This window comes from Sparus aurata, chromosome 18, assembly GCF_900880675.1.
Source record: "Sparus aurata chromosome 18, fSpaAur1.1, whole genome shotgun sequence".
NCBI classification, from domain to species: Eukaryota; Metazoa; Chordata; class Actinopteri; order Spariformes; family Sparidae; genus Sparus; species Sparus aurata.
The window spans coordinates 21,253,343-21,268,613 of record NC_044204.1 but is presented as its reverse complement, the minus strand read 5'-3'; the positions used below and the strand labels follow the sequence as shown (position 1 = coordinate 21,268,613).

The 15,271-nt window shown below is 42.3% G+C and overlaps 1 protein-coding gene and 1 long non-coding RNA gene across 7 annotated transcripts in view; one reads left to right on the top strand and one right to left on the bottom strand.

Moving 5' to 3' along the window:
• Nucleotides 1-15,271, top strand: part of LOC115568826 (glutamate receptor 3) — an 89,116-nt gene that overhangs the window by 17,341 nt on the left and 56,504 nt on the right. For all 6 annotated transcript variants that reach the window (XR_003981443.1, XM_030396474.1, XM_030396473.1 and 3 more), the window contains exon 3: nucleotides 9,448-9,687. Coding sequence is in view for 5 of the 6 variants with exons in the window: in XM_030396474.1 (XP_030252334.1) it covers nucleotides 9,448-9,687 (240 nt within the window). In the remaining variant the exon portion in view is untranslated. The remainder of the gene's footprint in view (nucleotides 1-9,447; nucleotides 9,688-15,271) is intronic.
• On the bottom strand, nucleotides 12,254-14,686 carry LOC115568833 (uncharacterized). The gene is made up of 4 exons (XR_003981444.1): nucleotides 14,578-14,686; nucleotides 13,814-13,920; nucleotides 13,609-13,705; nucleotides 12,254-12,395 (listed from the first exon to the last, which is right to left on the bottom strand). It is a non-coding gene; the product is annotated as an uncharacterized LOC115568833 (long non-coding RNA).

Below are 15,271 nucleotides of genomic sequence, written 5' to 3'. Positions count from 1 at the left end.
ATGCTTTCACACAGATTTCCATAAAGTCCTTCTCAATTCAATATACTAATCTGCTTTGAGCTCAGAGGAAAAAGGAAAAGAAAAAAAAAAAACACGCAAGTATCAATTAATTCCTGCTCAGAGGATATTTGACTACTGACCTGGCAACCACACAGCTCTGTGAACATGCCTTCCACTGGAATATATGCATTTCACAGAAACCAAAGTAAATATTCTAACCTGTCACTTTGCCATGCTAATACTGCCTTTTGCTATATACTAAATAACATTTCAGTTTGCTTCTTCTCACAAATGTTGCCTGTCATATTTAAAGCCTCAGGGGGTGTCAGAAACTTGTTTTGGATAATAAAACCTTAAGATATATTTTGGGGGAAAAAAAACTAGCTTGTGTTATTTTCAAACCTTACATTTGGATCAGAGCTGTGAGCGAAAAATCTCACATATGCGGCTGCCATGTTGGAATAAGAATCTGTTTCTTGTAATAGTTGTCAAGGCAGCGGAGACTTTTTATACGCTTCTGCTTTGTGTGGACCCACTCAGCCCTCTCTTTGATGGAGACACACTAATTCGAGCCATTAAAGTTACTGGCCAGTAACCCTTTTTTGATGTGACTTTTACTAATGTATCTAGAATTGAAGGGAAATGCGTTTGGTGTTTCCACTCTGCAGTTGTAGACGCTTGTGAAATACAATAAAACATACACATCCATGTTCTTGTAATAAATCTAGGCCGGCTGTAATGCAGATTTACGGCAAGGTGTATGAATCTTGACATGAAGTTTACAAACAGGTACATTCCTTGAGGTGACTACAGAATTTACTCACTCACCGTCGAAATCTAGGTGCAGTGTGGGGGGATGCTGATCTCTTGGTGGGCGAGCTCCGGGCTAACATGCCCTGGATACAGAGGAACCCCAGGCCAGGCTCCTCATCCCCCATCATCCATCATACACTCAAGTACATGTCAGACACACACAAGTACATGTGTAAAGAGACACGTACATGGACGCACCTCCCAAACTGTCAGGACAAGCAGGAGAGAGACTATAACAGAGCCGCTCGTTAAAGCAGCGTGCATTTAGATGTTATAATCTGTAAAACAGCTGCTTTAATTTACTTTGAATTATTGGAGTAGATGATATCAGTAATCCGAGTTTAATTGTAAACAAAGAAAAAATCAGTTCCACTCACCACTAACGTTTTGTTTAAACAGTCCTGTTGATGGCTCAGTGTCTTGTAACAGGGTGAATGGTGTCTCTTTCTCAGCTACTCCACCCCCCCATCACTTGTTTCTGCACTGTGTAACTTCAGTGAGAGGGTAGTGCTTCAAGATACATGTTTTCAACACATAACACTGTCTACATTACATCTGACAAACTGTTACAGACCTGGGATCTGTATTTACATCAGTGGTGACTTTGGTGACTCAGAAACTTTGAGTCATCGCACACAAAATGCCAATCAACATTATGTTGCAAAAAATTCTTTGATCTGGACGGAATCCGACAGAATGTGAGGTATTTAGGGGAGAAGCCCCTGAATGCACCGTGCTGAGCGCTTGTCAGTGGACAGATGCAGGGAGCCGTTTGTAGTCTTAGAGATGTGAAGGGAGTCCGAGAGCAGCGGACACATTTTTTTAACCTGACACGTCAATGTGAGTCAGGTCAACAGTAAATAAAAAATAAGATAAAGATTGTGACACTTATACTATAGCTTCGATCTATGTTTCACCATCGCTACACCCCTAGTTTGCATGGAATCCTAAAATGAACATTTTTAGAAATTAGTCGATAACATTAAACTACACCCTGCTAGACTGGATACATTTGCTGTATGTAGGTGTAGGTATGTTTTAGGTGCTCTCTTTCGACTTTGTGCGTATTCCGTGTCATTTACCCAAGCAGATAAGTGTAAATAGGTGCTATATGTTGATGGAGCGGACAAGTAACAGCTTCCTCGTAACGTTTCGCAGCACCGTTGCGGTTGAGTCGCTCTTGAATCTGGGTCTGCCGTTTGAGTTAACAGTTTGAAGCACTTCACATCTCTATATGACAAGAGCTGATGCAATCCCCCAGGGCACTTACGAGCTATCTCCCAGTGACAGCATCCCTTCTTCAGAGCAGGCTGGTACTGATGTAGGCTGGTGTGGGTGGGTGGGTGGGTGGGTGGAGGCGAGGGGGGGGGATACTGGGAAGCGGAGCTACAAGGACCGGAGGGAGAAGGAGACCGAGACATGGGCAGGAAATGGAGGACATGTGGCTGAGAGGAGAAACAACGGGGCCAAAAAGAGAAAGAACGTGGGTTTCTTAAGAAAGACACGGAAAACAGCAAAAGAGATACAATCATCGCTGACATTTACTGTTCCCGACCGCCTTCCCAAGGCTGCGCAAAGCTCTGGCTCATGGGCTGTGAAGGAACATGGAAGTCCTAATACTCTGAGTGCATGAAAAGGTTTTTTTTTTTTTTTTTGAATAAGCCCCGCATGCCTGCAGGACACTACATATCCCTCTGAACTAGCATTCCAGGCCAGCCATCTCAAGTGATGCATCAGAAATGTAACATCCCCGTAGCACAGCCAAGTGTCCTGATTATAGAAGGGAATGAGGGCGACACAGTGTGTGTGTTTGACCAGTGAACTGGAGATGGGATGCATGGTTCCCTGCAGCAGGATGGGGGAGGAGGAGGAGGAGGAGGTGGAGGAGGCACGGTTAGCTGCAGAGGAAGAAAAAAAAAGGGAAAATGAGATTGGAGAAGAAGGGAAAGAGAAGGAGCAGATGAGAGCAAATTATCTTTGTGTTGTTTACCACAACCCGGTCCTCATGCAAGCTTCTCTAATCACTCCGTGTGCACGCACATGGTTGGCTGAGGACTTGTGATAAATTAGCATTATTGAAATTCAAGGTGACACTCACAGAGTCATCAAATTATATTAACTGATTTGTTATTTCTTCGGAGTCGGAGACAGGTTCAGACACCTTATTTCCACCTACAGCACAACATTTATTTCATCTTTATTTAATTACAGAGAGAGATGAGGCCGGGGGCCGGAACTGCTCCTCTCTCCTGACTGTACCGTGCACTTTTTTTTCTCCTTTTTTTTCTCTTCTCCCTCAAACAAGTCCACCACCAATCTCTGCTCCACCGTTGGAGCGGGATGATATTATGGGGGAAACAATGTGAGAGGGGAGAAGCAGAGAGGCACTCAGGTGGAGAGAGATACTGCCACGCTTGAAGAGGATGTATGCTTTGGGGGATGACCAAATGGCTGAGGCAGAAGACAGGCAACAAAAGGAGAGGTCAAATACAGTGGTGAGGGTAGCGAAGAGAGACAGCGAGGTGTTGAAGGAGGGGGGTGGAGGATCAGCACTGCTTGAGTGAAGTATAGGAATACATACATACTGAGAACATGGCTCTTTTTGGGCCGCAACAGGGTCATCTATTACTTTCCTGGAACCTTTCAGAAACAGCTCAAGTTTTGAGTTTGGCTCCAAAGAATCATAAATAATTTTAAAAATTAGTTTAAACGCTGTGTGCCTAAACTCCAAGCATTTGTCTTAATTTAAGTTTTTAAGATGAAATCCCAGTGCGATTTACTTTCCTCCTTGACCGCAATGACACTTTAAATTCTTCTGTTCGACTTGGTCAATATGTTTCTACTGATTGCCATTTGGTTTGCTGTTTCCCTATTAATAAACATGCCAGTGTATATGCCCTGCTCATTTGTTCTGCTGTCTTGTTATTCACCCTTGACTGAAAGAGAATTAGAGTTTATTAAAATGTAAATGGTTAAGAAAATTTACATGCGGCTCAGATTAGCGAGGGAGCAAATCGGTGCGGCTCCCGGAAAAAAAAAAAAAAGTAGATTAATTAGAAAGTTATACAAAAAATGTGTGATTTAAAAAGAAAAAAAAAAAACATTAAAAAAAATCACCCTCTCACAGGTGATCCCGGCTGGTGCACTGGTGGTGATAAGAGCCAGCGCTGCTTTGTTTTTTAGCACCACCGCTGGGTTGAAAAAGCACATTGTTTTTCTGTTAGTTTCTTACAACGGTTTTCTAAGAATGATGGTTGCAGCCACCATGCCTGTCGTTTTTTTACTGATGGGATGACGCATTTTCATCTATCTCCACCTGAGAAGTTCCTGGTGCTCAGGTTTGCTCTCACCTCCAGGCTTTAGTACAGAAACACCTTCAGAAGCCACAAAGCCTCCACATGTGGCGCTGGCTTGTTAGCCTCCAACCATGGAAATGAGCCAATAGTGATTAAGAGTGAGAAAACAAGAGGTTCCTGCACAGCACGGCTTATGCTGCAGTGCACTGAAAATCAATAACACTGCTTCCATTAATTGTATGTAGTGTTACATTAACTGCGGTTGGGTCTATTTATGGCAGTGCATGCAATTGGCTGTGAATACTAGTTGCAGAATGCCCATGAGGGCAGACTCTGGAGAAGGTGGAGAATGGATTTATTGTGAAGGAAGCAGCTCTTGTGACTTGAGTCTGAGGGATAGAGTTGTTGGCAGATCTGGTGCAGTGAGGCCGGCTAGTGCATGCCCTCGAATCAGAACATCCTTCTGGGGGGGGAGAAGCGACTGTACCTGCAGCTCTGATCACTCTCCATGTCGTAGCTCATGGGATCCCTGCGACACGCGAACCTTTGGCGACCCTGTAAAGGTTGCAGCAAAGAGACACTGTACCACTGATGGGGGGCAACATGAGAGCGCAACAGGGGGAAGAGGAGGAAGCGAGATGAGGGTGTTTGCGTGTGGACATATCTGTTGTTGAGGCTCGGGCTTGCTCAAAGCTGAACCTAATAAGCAGAGGACAGCTGAGTAGAGAGAAAGAGGCTGCCAGATCTGGTCCCCTAGGATAGGTTCTGTGTCAGTACTGGCCCAAATTAAGAGGGAGTGCAAAGAAAACTGGGCCTCGACGAGGGCTGGAACTCCTACTGGCTCCCATTCAGTGTGGGAGATTGCAGCACTCACCCTGCAGCACTTACCCACAATACTGCTGTCCATCTGTTGATTCACTTATCAGGAGGCAGCATTGTGTGTGTGTATGTGTTTGTTTGTGCGCACACGCACTCAGACGTACGAGTGTGCGCAGCATTGCCTGGGTGTGTGTGTGTGTGTGTGTGTCGCCGAGAATGGATGCTTACACCTTGGGAGAGGTGTCTGTACCAGGACAGATAGGGAGGGAATAGAATTAAAAAGGATGAGGCAAATCCCACCAGTGACTAGATCTCTCATTCACACAGCAATTGTGCTTAAGAGGCAAGTATGTGAGCACTGTCATGTTGTCCTCTGTGCGTCTGAAAGGGTCGCTCAAAAAATAAAAGCGTGCTTTATACTGTGTATACGTGTGTGTGATTGCATCTGTCGCTTGATTAGGATGAAGGCAAAAATACGAACTGTCAAGTTGCTGATGAACTGTTTTTGGTTCAGCGTCAATAATCTCACAGGAGGCTGAAAATTCTATATTTTAACAAGAGACTAAACTACATCTGGTGTGTATATACATATATATATATATATATATATATATATATATATATATATATATATATATATATATATATATATATATATATATATATATATATGTATATATGTATGTATGTGAACTGAATGAATACCCGTCAGCCAATCAGGGAACAAATATTTAACACAGCCATTACATGAGATTAGATAGAGCCTTCCCTCCTGTCATCCAACCATTGTGCTGGAATACTGCAAAGTATTTACGGATGTTAAGAATGCTTGATTACCCAGCGGGAACCCTTGAGAGTCAATCAGAATAAGTGAACAGCCATTCATGATAGGGTAGGAAGGCAAAACACATCTGTAGCTCTGAATGTTAGTTTACACATTAATGGCTTCTGACTGAATGGAAGTCGCTCCTGCCTGACAATTTGCGCTGTCCCACTAGAGTGCACGATGAATACACAAACAAATAGAAACCGTTTCTCAAGAAATGTCATCAGATGCAGCAGCTGATGAAAAAAAATAAAAAAATAAAAATGCTTGTATGAGTGAGATGTTCATCCCCCCCAAAGTGGTTGTTATAGATTTGTAACAGTGAAAAACATTCAAATGATTTTGTAACTGTTTATTTTCTTTTACCTTTGGTGGCCTCAGACGGCTATTTCACGGAACAGCTTTTGTGCAGCTTGTTGAAAAGGCTTGTTTACACACACACACACACACACACACACATATATTTATCCATATAGACACATTAAATGGCTAAATGTTTAAGTTTTTTTCCATCTATATCGTTTTGGAATGACTTTCTGAGTATTTTCCTGCCTTTTCTTGATTATAATGGAACCTGTTGGCAAAAAACTCAACAGCAATGTCTCTTTCTAGAAAACTCGACCTGGTTACTCAAGATAACCCACCTTGTTTGGAGCAGTTTCATGTAGGAACTATTTTCTTTCAACTGAACTACACCTGCCAACCATTAGGGGTGTAAATAATGGTACACTATCATGCTAATTCTTTGAACATTTGATATTTGCCATTATCACAAAGTCTGCCAACATAGGATTTGGATTAGATTTAATTCAGGGACCTGCGATCGATTTGATCTATATGAAAAAATCATCTGCATATCTAAATCTGTTACAGAAGAGGCTGCCACCACTTTCTTTTCTGCTTTTGTCCATGAAGAAAAAAAAAAGTTTTGATAAACAAATATCAACTGTAAAGAAGACAAATGTTTGTTGCTTGTCACAAATATTAGCTTAAGCCTAGGGCATTTAATGCTGCACACATTCGCTTAGCAGCAATCAGACATTTCCTCGACTCATAATTGAACAAATTCTTTGTCTGTTGACTCGTTTTTTTTCTCCAAAATCCAGAATAGTCCAACGTCCCTGTTATCTCATTTTTGGCTGCTTGCCATTATCTACCTGGCGCTAGCACTGTTTGAATGTTTACGAGGGAAGTGTGCTAAGACGGACAAGGTGACACGGATGTACAAGGGCAATTTCAAAATAAAGGCTTAACCTAAAGATGATGACATGGATTGATGTTTTGACTTTCCATCGATGGTTTTAGACCATTAAGTTGATGTATCTGCTGAGCAGATGGAAGCCTGTATCTACTCATGCAACAGAGGCTAGCTAAGTTACCTAACGTTGCATCCATTAGTAGATTCAATCTTTCCCTCTGTGCTATAATCAGCTTGGAACGTGTAGTTTGGTAGAAAAAAAATAGTACCTACAAGAAACTGCTCACAACAAGGTTTGGATATCACACACCATAATAATCCAGATTGATTAAAAGCACTACAGGTAAGAGGAGAAATACACATTGATTTTGGGGTGAAATGTTCCTTTAACATACTTTAAGCCTTTTAGTTTACATCATGCCCTTATTAGGTCTCATTCGTCATCCGAGCTTTGCAAAGAGATACCGAGTATGCAGCTCTGACTGACATCGTGCCATCCACCAAAGCAAACGCGTGGGTTTCAGGTCATTGAAAGTGAAAACTGGCTCAGTTTTCACTCGAGGCAGAGACAGTTGTCTTTTTCAGCTCTTTCTCGTAGGAGGCAACAGAAATGGCGACAGGCAGCGGCAGCGGCGGCGGCGGCGCTCACAGCTGCTGTGAACGCTGCAGTGAGTTGTTCACTCACTGTGGATGAGGGAACAGAGCAATAACTGGTGGGAGCTCCTGATGGGAGCTGCAGACCTTTCGGTGAATGCTGTGACGTTTCTATCCTTTGGCTGCCAACACAGACGCACACTGTGCCGCCTGCATGTACACCTGCAGGATTTTTGATGACATCCTGTTATAATGCAGGCCACCATTACCCGATCTGTTCACTCTCTGATTCAGCGCATGCTGTCATGTTGTGCATTAAGGCATTTCTCTTATCCACATTTCGATAAGGAATGTTAATACCAGGTGTAAATTAGATTGTGTATTGTGATCTCTGTGGATCACAGGGTATCATTTAGGGACGCATCAGATTTTCTTTCTTATTATTAATTACTCACCTGATTATTCTCTCAATTTGTTCCAGTGATTTAGCAGAGACTCGAAGCAGCAGAAGCTGAGATATCCTTTCTTTTACTCTTCAATGTGTGTCAAACTCTAAAAACACTGGATCCTTCCCCATAATGAAACCTGATACTGTCCGGCATTAGACCCTGTCTGGTTGCTAAATGCCCTCATTGTTTAAACTCTAAATCAAAGAATTTCTGTAAAACAAATTTGTTTTCTAAACCCGAGCTGAGATAGCCCTGATGAGATCATCAAGGTAACTGTTTCAGTGCGCCAGAGGGCCTTATACTGGCTGAACCGTACCCGACAATAATGAGAAATCATCAAACATCATAGTGCTCGATTTGTTCGACCAACAGTATCCAAAGAGATTCACTATAACTATGACAGTGATTCCCACCAATAAAAAAGAATTGTTGTTGTATTTTTTCCAACATTTTTGATTTGCAGTTATCAAAGTGGATTCTAATGTTTTTTCAGATTTTTTCTTACCAGGTAATTGTTAACTTATCTTTTAAGCCTTTGAGTTCAAATATATTTGACAGGAGTGCCAATACAAAGCCTATGATGCAGTAACAAAACCACCAATATCATACTTTAACAAAAGAAAACAATCTTTTTCCAAAAAATCTTTTTTTTTTCTTCTTTTTTTTTCATTCAACAAAAGATGCAAACCTTCTCAAATGTTCAGGGTCTAAAGACAAGCGCCTGTTAATGGCCTCGATGAGCTCATCTAAACCTGCCAATATTTTGACTCAAATGAGAAACTGTTTGCTCAAAGATGATAATAATGTGAATATTTGGTCCATTTTGTTTTGGACTGATTATCAAACAAAACCAGCCATTTGAATAAGTCACATTGAGACGAGGATTATGGTTGAGTTAATTGCCAGATTAACTGATAATGAGTATTTTACATACTTTCTTTTACTTTCATTATTTTTATTTTTATTTTTAGAGCAAAACAGATCAGGGAAGCAGCATGCATGTATAATCAGTTTTAATACACACCTTTCTCATACTGCTGTCCCAGCATGAACACGTGTGCAAAACAAAAACAAGCAAACTGAAACACAAAAGGGGAGAAAATTGCAGCAACAACAAAACACAGAATAATAATGGGATAATGAATTCAACTGTCGAATGCGAAATCAAGACTACTAATCTGAGCTGACAGAACTTTTTTGAACCTACATTTGTTATACACATTATTTGTATTATATTAGATATTTTCACAGGATATGCAGTACTGTAAATGTATTGGGGGTCATTTAGAGTCACTTGAACCCTTAATTAGCGGGTCATTAGCGATCGGTCATCGATCTGTTAGTGCCTAAAGTGATGAGGCAGTCAGTTTTGAATGTGCATAGACTTCACATTTTTAGCTGAATAAAGTCTTACCTCTCCTGTCCTGTCTTGCCCTCTGCTGTCCCTTGCAGTTTGCTCCCAGTTCTCCCGCGGAGTGTACGCCATCTTCGGATTCTACGACAAGAAGTCCATGAATACCTTGACCTCCTTCTGCGGCGCCCTGCACACCTCCTTCGTCACACCCAGTTACCCCACCGATAACGAGGTGCAGTTTGTCATCCAGATGCGCCCCGCCCTCCGGGGCGCCGTCCTCAGCCTGCTCTCTCACTACAAGTGGCAGAAGTTTGTCTATCTCTACGACACCGAGCGAGGTAGGTGACGGCGCGGACCTCAAGTCTGTGGGACTTTAAGCTTGAATTTCAGTGTTGAACCACAGGAAGTGTTGCAGTGACTCAGAATAGCAGCTGCACAATGGGGTTAGCAGAGGATAGATTTACCCTGTAATACTTCACGAAAGCCCTGTAATGCTTGAACTGTTAATTCTGCACTATTTAATACAGTAGTTTCGGTGCTACGTAAATGTAAAATAAATTCACCGGCAGCTCATAACACTTGTAATAACACATTACGCTTGAAGGAACGGTGCCTCCTATGAGCTATAACCCTTTGCGTTCTTCTAACAGTTGGCTGCTCGCTGTCAGTTAATCTTCTGTTTAATCATGTTGTTGATATTGGCTCGTCTTTCATCCGAAATGAGGTATGTCACAGCTGCTGCTAGAATGTTTTCCACACAAAACAGAGTCTCTGCCTGCCTGTGGGGGCTGCTCATTGTGTTGCATCAATGAGGGGTATTTGTGTACCTCCCAGATTGCGTTGCCTTGTTGACAATAGACACTGGTTTAATGTAGCCACGCGCTGTGCGTATGACGACCTGTCAACATGGCGAAGTGTTCATTTCTGGGTTGTGCGAATGTCAAACAAGAAAATGAGCTCATTATCTGTCAATAGAATAATGATCACCTCCTCCTACAAGGAACTTCAATTTGTTCGAACAGCACCTGGGCAGGAGGAATGATATGTTCAGGATGTGAAAGACAAAGGCACAATGTGGCGGCAACAAGCTTCTCCTGATCTGCACATAGCAGTATGGATTTGCTATGTTGATTTGCTCATTACTGAAAGGTGCTGAACTCCAGATATACTTCAAGCAGCCAGTCTTCTCTGCAGCCTCCTGTATGACGCTTTATTTCTGGACCCAGCATCACTCCCCCACCTCCCTGCCTCTCGCTCTGAGGCAGGAGCATGAAGTGTGCTTTAGCACGGAGTCCTCTGTCTTTGGGTCTCCAGGCCTGTAGGGTCCAGAGCTGAGGGCCTTAATCCTCCACACAGCCTGCAGATAACATGTGGTTAATTAGGGTCACTCTGACTAGAACACTCATTGGATCTTCCCTGAGGATGCGAGCGACCCACACGTCCTTCAGCACAAACCAATACTGCCCAGCTACCGGTCCCCATCCCTCCGCTTTTCCACTTCTGTCTGGCAAGTGAGACTGTCTGGGGCACAGTTGGATACATAGCGGAGGTGGGGAAAAAAGCTTAAAATACAAATACAGAGGAGGTGTCGGAGAGAGACAGAGTGATGACAAATAGGCATATACTTAAAAGAGAGACAATGGGGACAGAGGGCAAATGAGCAAGTAGGAGGAGGAGGAGGAGGAAACAAAACACCAATTCAGAGCAGCAATTAAGGCAACAGCAGGCGTGTGTGATTTACACCTGGTTACCTGTGTACAGACAATTCCCTGTGTGCTGTACATCCCCATGCTGAGGCCCATGCCAAGCCACTTTTACCTCTCTCGTCGCTGCCAGTGGTGTAAGACGATCCCTTATTAGTAGGAGGACATTGGCCCCAGGAGGGGATTAAAGTCGTTTATTGATGCACTCCATCCAGCACTTTGAGGGGCTTTGACACTTGGCTCATCAAGCAGACAGATGTGTCAGGGAGCCTCTACCTCCGCTTATCAGGTAGTGCAGCTCCCCTGGCAATATGGACACTGACTGCTGGCTAAAACAGAGGGAGTGACAGGGGAAAATAGTCTTCAAGGGTGAATGTTTTTTTTTTACCCTCTGGCCAGGAGGCAAACGGGAAACATTGACAGACAACTCCTTTCATCTGTGCAGTTTTGAGTAATTTTTATTTTTATTTTAGTGGTTCCCAAACTTTTATGACAAACACACCTCCATAACCTCTTCAGAGGGGCTCAGGTACCCCTCCCATGACCCTGCTCAACACAGGGATTTTAAGTAAAGGAATATCAAAGTGAATATTGTTACAGTACACAATAGTGTCAGTATAACTACCACCAGCTGCACATCTAACTAGCCAACTAGCTTAGGTGGGGTATGAATTTGACAGGTGACCAAACCTTACATACTGCACCTTTAAGAGTAGTATTTCTACTACTAGTCTACTAGTATCTAGATTGTATGTTTGGCTAACTTTTAAAACTCTGTTGTTTTAAAAGTTGTTTAATGATTCCAAAATACTGTTGTTAGTATTTCATCCACTCGTTTTTGCAAATTGTTTCAGCTGTTCCTGAGTTACATTTAACTCTTTCAAAACCACTTTTATGAAACTGTTTAAACGATTTATCCGTTACTTTTATCTAACAAATTCCACTTCTCTGCTTTTGTTTTTCATGTGCTCTCGACATGTAAGCTAAGGTGTTATAACTGACTCTTGTTTATCGGAACTGTGCTCTCTGCAGTTAGCTTATTGATCGTAGGTGGTATCCTACTTGTTTTTTGTGAAAAGAAATGAACATGTACATGTAAGATCAGCATCACACCAAATCATAATTATTTTATTTTGTTTTACTGTCCTCAGAATAACCTCTCGTAACTGAATAAGTATACCCTGGGGTACAAGCACCCATGTTTAGGAGTCACTGATGTATTTTAATTCTTTGTTCAGTCTGCGATGCAGCTGTGGGTCATCCATTTTAGTGTCAATGACAGATCATCTTCTTGCAGTCCATTGTGTGATAGTTCTCCTGTGATGTTCTTGTCTTAGCATTGTCTGAAAAAGGAAAATTGACATGGTGAGAAAAAGCTGTTAGCAATCTCTGAACGTAAATGTCTTTGTGAAGGTATATAAAAAAAAAAAAAGAAAACACCCACACGTCAAAATACATCGCCGTAAGCAGCTAATTCTGGCAGATTTTTTTTTTCTCTGCAGAACCGATAAATGACCAAATAAACCCAACCAACAAATGACCCTGTGCTCATCATGTGCAACACAAAGCTCCTGTTGGGATTAATTACTTTCTTGAGTGCCCTTTTTTTTTCCTTTTTTGATTCGTGTTTGATAAAAGCATTGATCGTCCACAATACTGGAAGCAACTTTGTAATTATTCTCCAAACTCCTCTATTAGGGAGGGAAAACACAGCTAACTGAGCTCCACCAAGAGGTTTTATTCAGTCAATAGAAAATGATTAATTACAACCACACTATTCATTTGACAGTGTTATTGTGCCGGAAAAAAAATGCTTTTAGGCATTAGTGCAGTGCTTTCAGTCAGAGAGCGACGGTCTGTATGCGTCAGTCTCGGATGGATTGGAGGGAAATGGAGGGAAATTTGTACCCCTAATGCCAATATCTGTTTGAAAGCAGACGTTATGATGAAGGAACTGCTCTGGAAGCAAATGGAGCCTCAAATGGAGGCAGTGTTATACCAGCTTAATGAGCGGCTACTCTACTTTTATCTGATGTAATATATTGACAGGGAACGTGTGCGTGTTAATACACGTGTGGGCAGAGAGAGAGAGAGAGAGAGATTAAAGAGCCAAACAGATCTTGAACCACTCGTTCTTTTGAATCACCCCCAAATGTCACATATGGCCGACCCAGAGAAAAAACTTGACAATCCCCGCAACACTCCTTCAACCGAATCCTCTGTTTTCCACATCCTTCTTCTCTCAGAGAGTGAATATTGTTTGGGTTTTTCTTTTTTCTTTTTTTTTGTCCTTTCAGTTTGCATCAGCGGACGAATTTCCCCTTAAAATATCCCGAGCTGTATAGGGTGAAGGCAGATGGATCTTGCCCTTTCTGTTCTGGCGGTCAGGTATGGGCAGATAATTGCTGGGTCTGTGCAGCAGAGACAGATGATTACAGGCTTTATTGTCTCTCCCAGGCACAATCAACCCTGATTCAGCAATCTCACCTCTACTTGATTTATGAGTCGCTCTCTCTCACTCTCTCCCTCTCTTCCTCGCACCCCTCTATACCATACCTCTTCCTTATACACTTCAAGCTTCTCTTATGTCCCTTATTCCCGAGTGTCTACCTCTAAGCCGGCTGTGACTGTAGTAGCAGGAGAGCTTTCCGTCCTTAAATGCCACAAAGTGGTGAAGAAAAGATAGATTATAAAACAAACCACAGGTGGTTTGTCGCCATGTACAGAAGGCACTTAACAATGATGATAGAGATATATTTACCTCTGCATGCACCAACAAGGAGGTTGATTGAGCTAAAGACCGTCTCTGGCTGACTTTAAAATATTTCCAGCTGACTTGTTTATAAAAATAGGGCCCTTTAATGATGTCTATATACAAAAAACAAATGCATGTCAGCAGCTGACATCTATAGACGACATGGGAATGAAAAAAATAGCGCCTTGTATTGCAGGACACAGCAAGAGAGTAGGAAGATCCACAATACCGTTTTGTTCTAACCCTGTTTGACAGCTTAAGGGGAAATTGGTAAGATAGTTTTAGTATAAAATTTTAAAAATGTACTAACATTACCAACCGAGTGTGAAGAAACAACACTGTCAACGCTTTGTTCTTTTCAGAGATGTCTATTGAAGTTAGCGTGTTAGCTAACCAGCTAGCCCCAGCCCGTACTGTCTCCCAGTATCACTTTATGCGGCCAAGAGGTGACAGTCCGATAGCCCCTGTAGCTGTTAGCACATAAATAGACTCACAAAAAAAATTACGTACTCCTACTTCTCATTTCTCTACTGAAAAACTGTACTGACCGAAAATATAATGACCAGCTTCCACATGAATGGACTTTTCTTTTTTTTAATATATTCCACAAACCCACAAATTAGGGCTGTGTTTAAACCGACATTAGCCTTACTGCTAAGCTGCTCAGCCTCCAGCTACCTATAGACGCTGCTTCTGTAGCTTTTAAGCTAGTTAGCCAGATACACTAACAGTTGCATTCTACGCTAGAAAACAGATAATCCCTTCCTCACTCATTTGCTTTTGTTTTGGTCCCAAAAGGCTATAAGAGGACACCGCCATCCGAACAATCTGAATGCACAGCATCGCCGTAAATCTGACGCTTGACAAGCCTCCTGTGCCCAGTTACGGTTGCTAGGAAGCAATTGGATGGTTGCTGATTGGGGGAGGGGTTTAGCCAAGGGTCAGTGGAATGTCTCTCACTCCTTCAGCTCTCCCCTGCCTCCGGGCATCATTTATTTATTTTTTTATTTTTACATTTTCAGTCTTGAGAAAATCCAGTTCACCTTGAGCTGAGCAGCAAGCCAAAAAAATAAAACAATGTGAATGAAGATATAAATATGACTGATTGAATCCTCTGACAGTGTAAAAGCACTTCTATTTTCCATTGACATTTTGTGAATACCAATCTGCAGAGAGAGCCATGCCGGTGATATTTTGTGTTAATGCCTGGAGCTTCCATCTTTTTATATCCACGCTGGTGTTGTGAAGCCACAGGATTTTAGACTGTCTCACAATACCCGTCGCCACACCGAGCCGCAGATGACATATTAAGAACAATCGTGGGCCTCCTGTTGTCTCCTTCCATCATTTCCTCCACCGATCAATATTCTGAATGTGATACAGTTGGGAGGAAAGCGATCCAACATGCTGCTGCACCGATGGCACAGAGCTATTTACTTTTATCATTTAACTGCTGACAGTCGA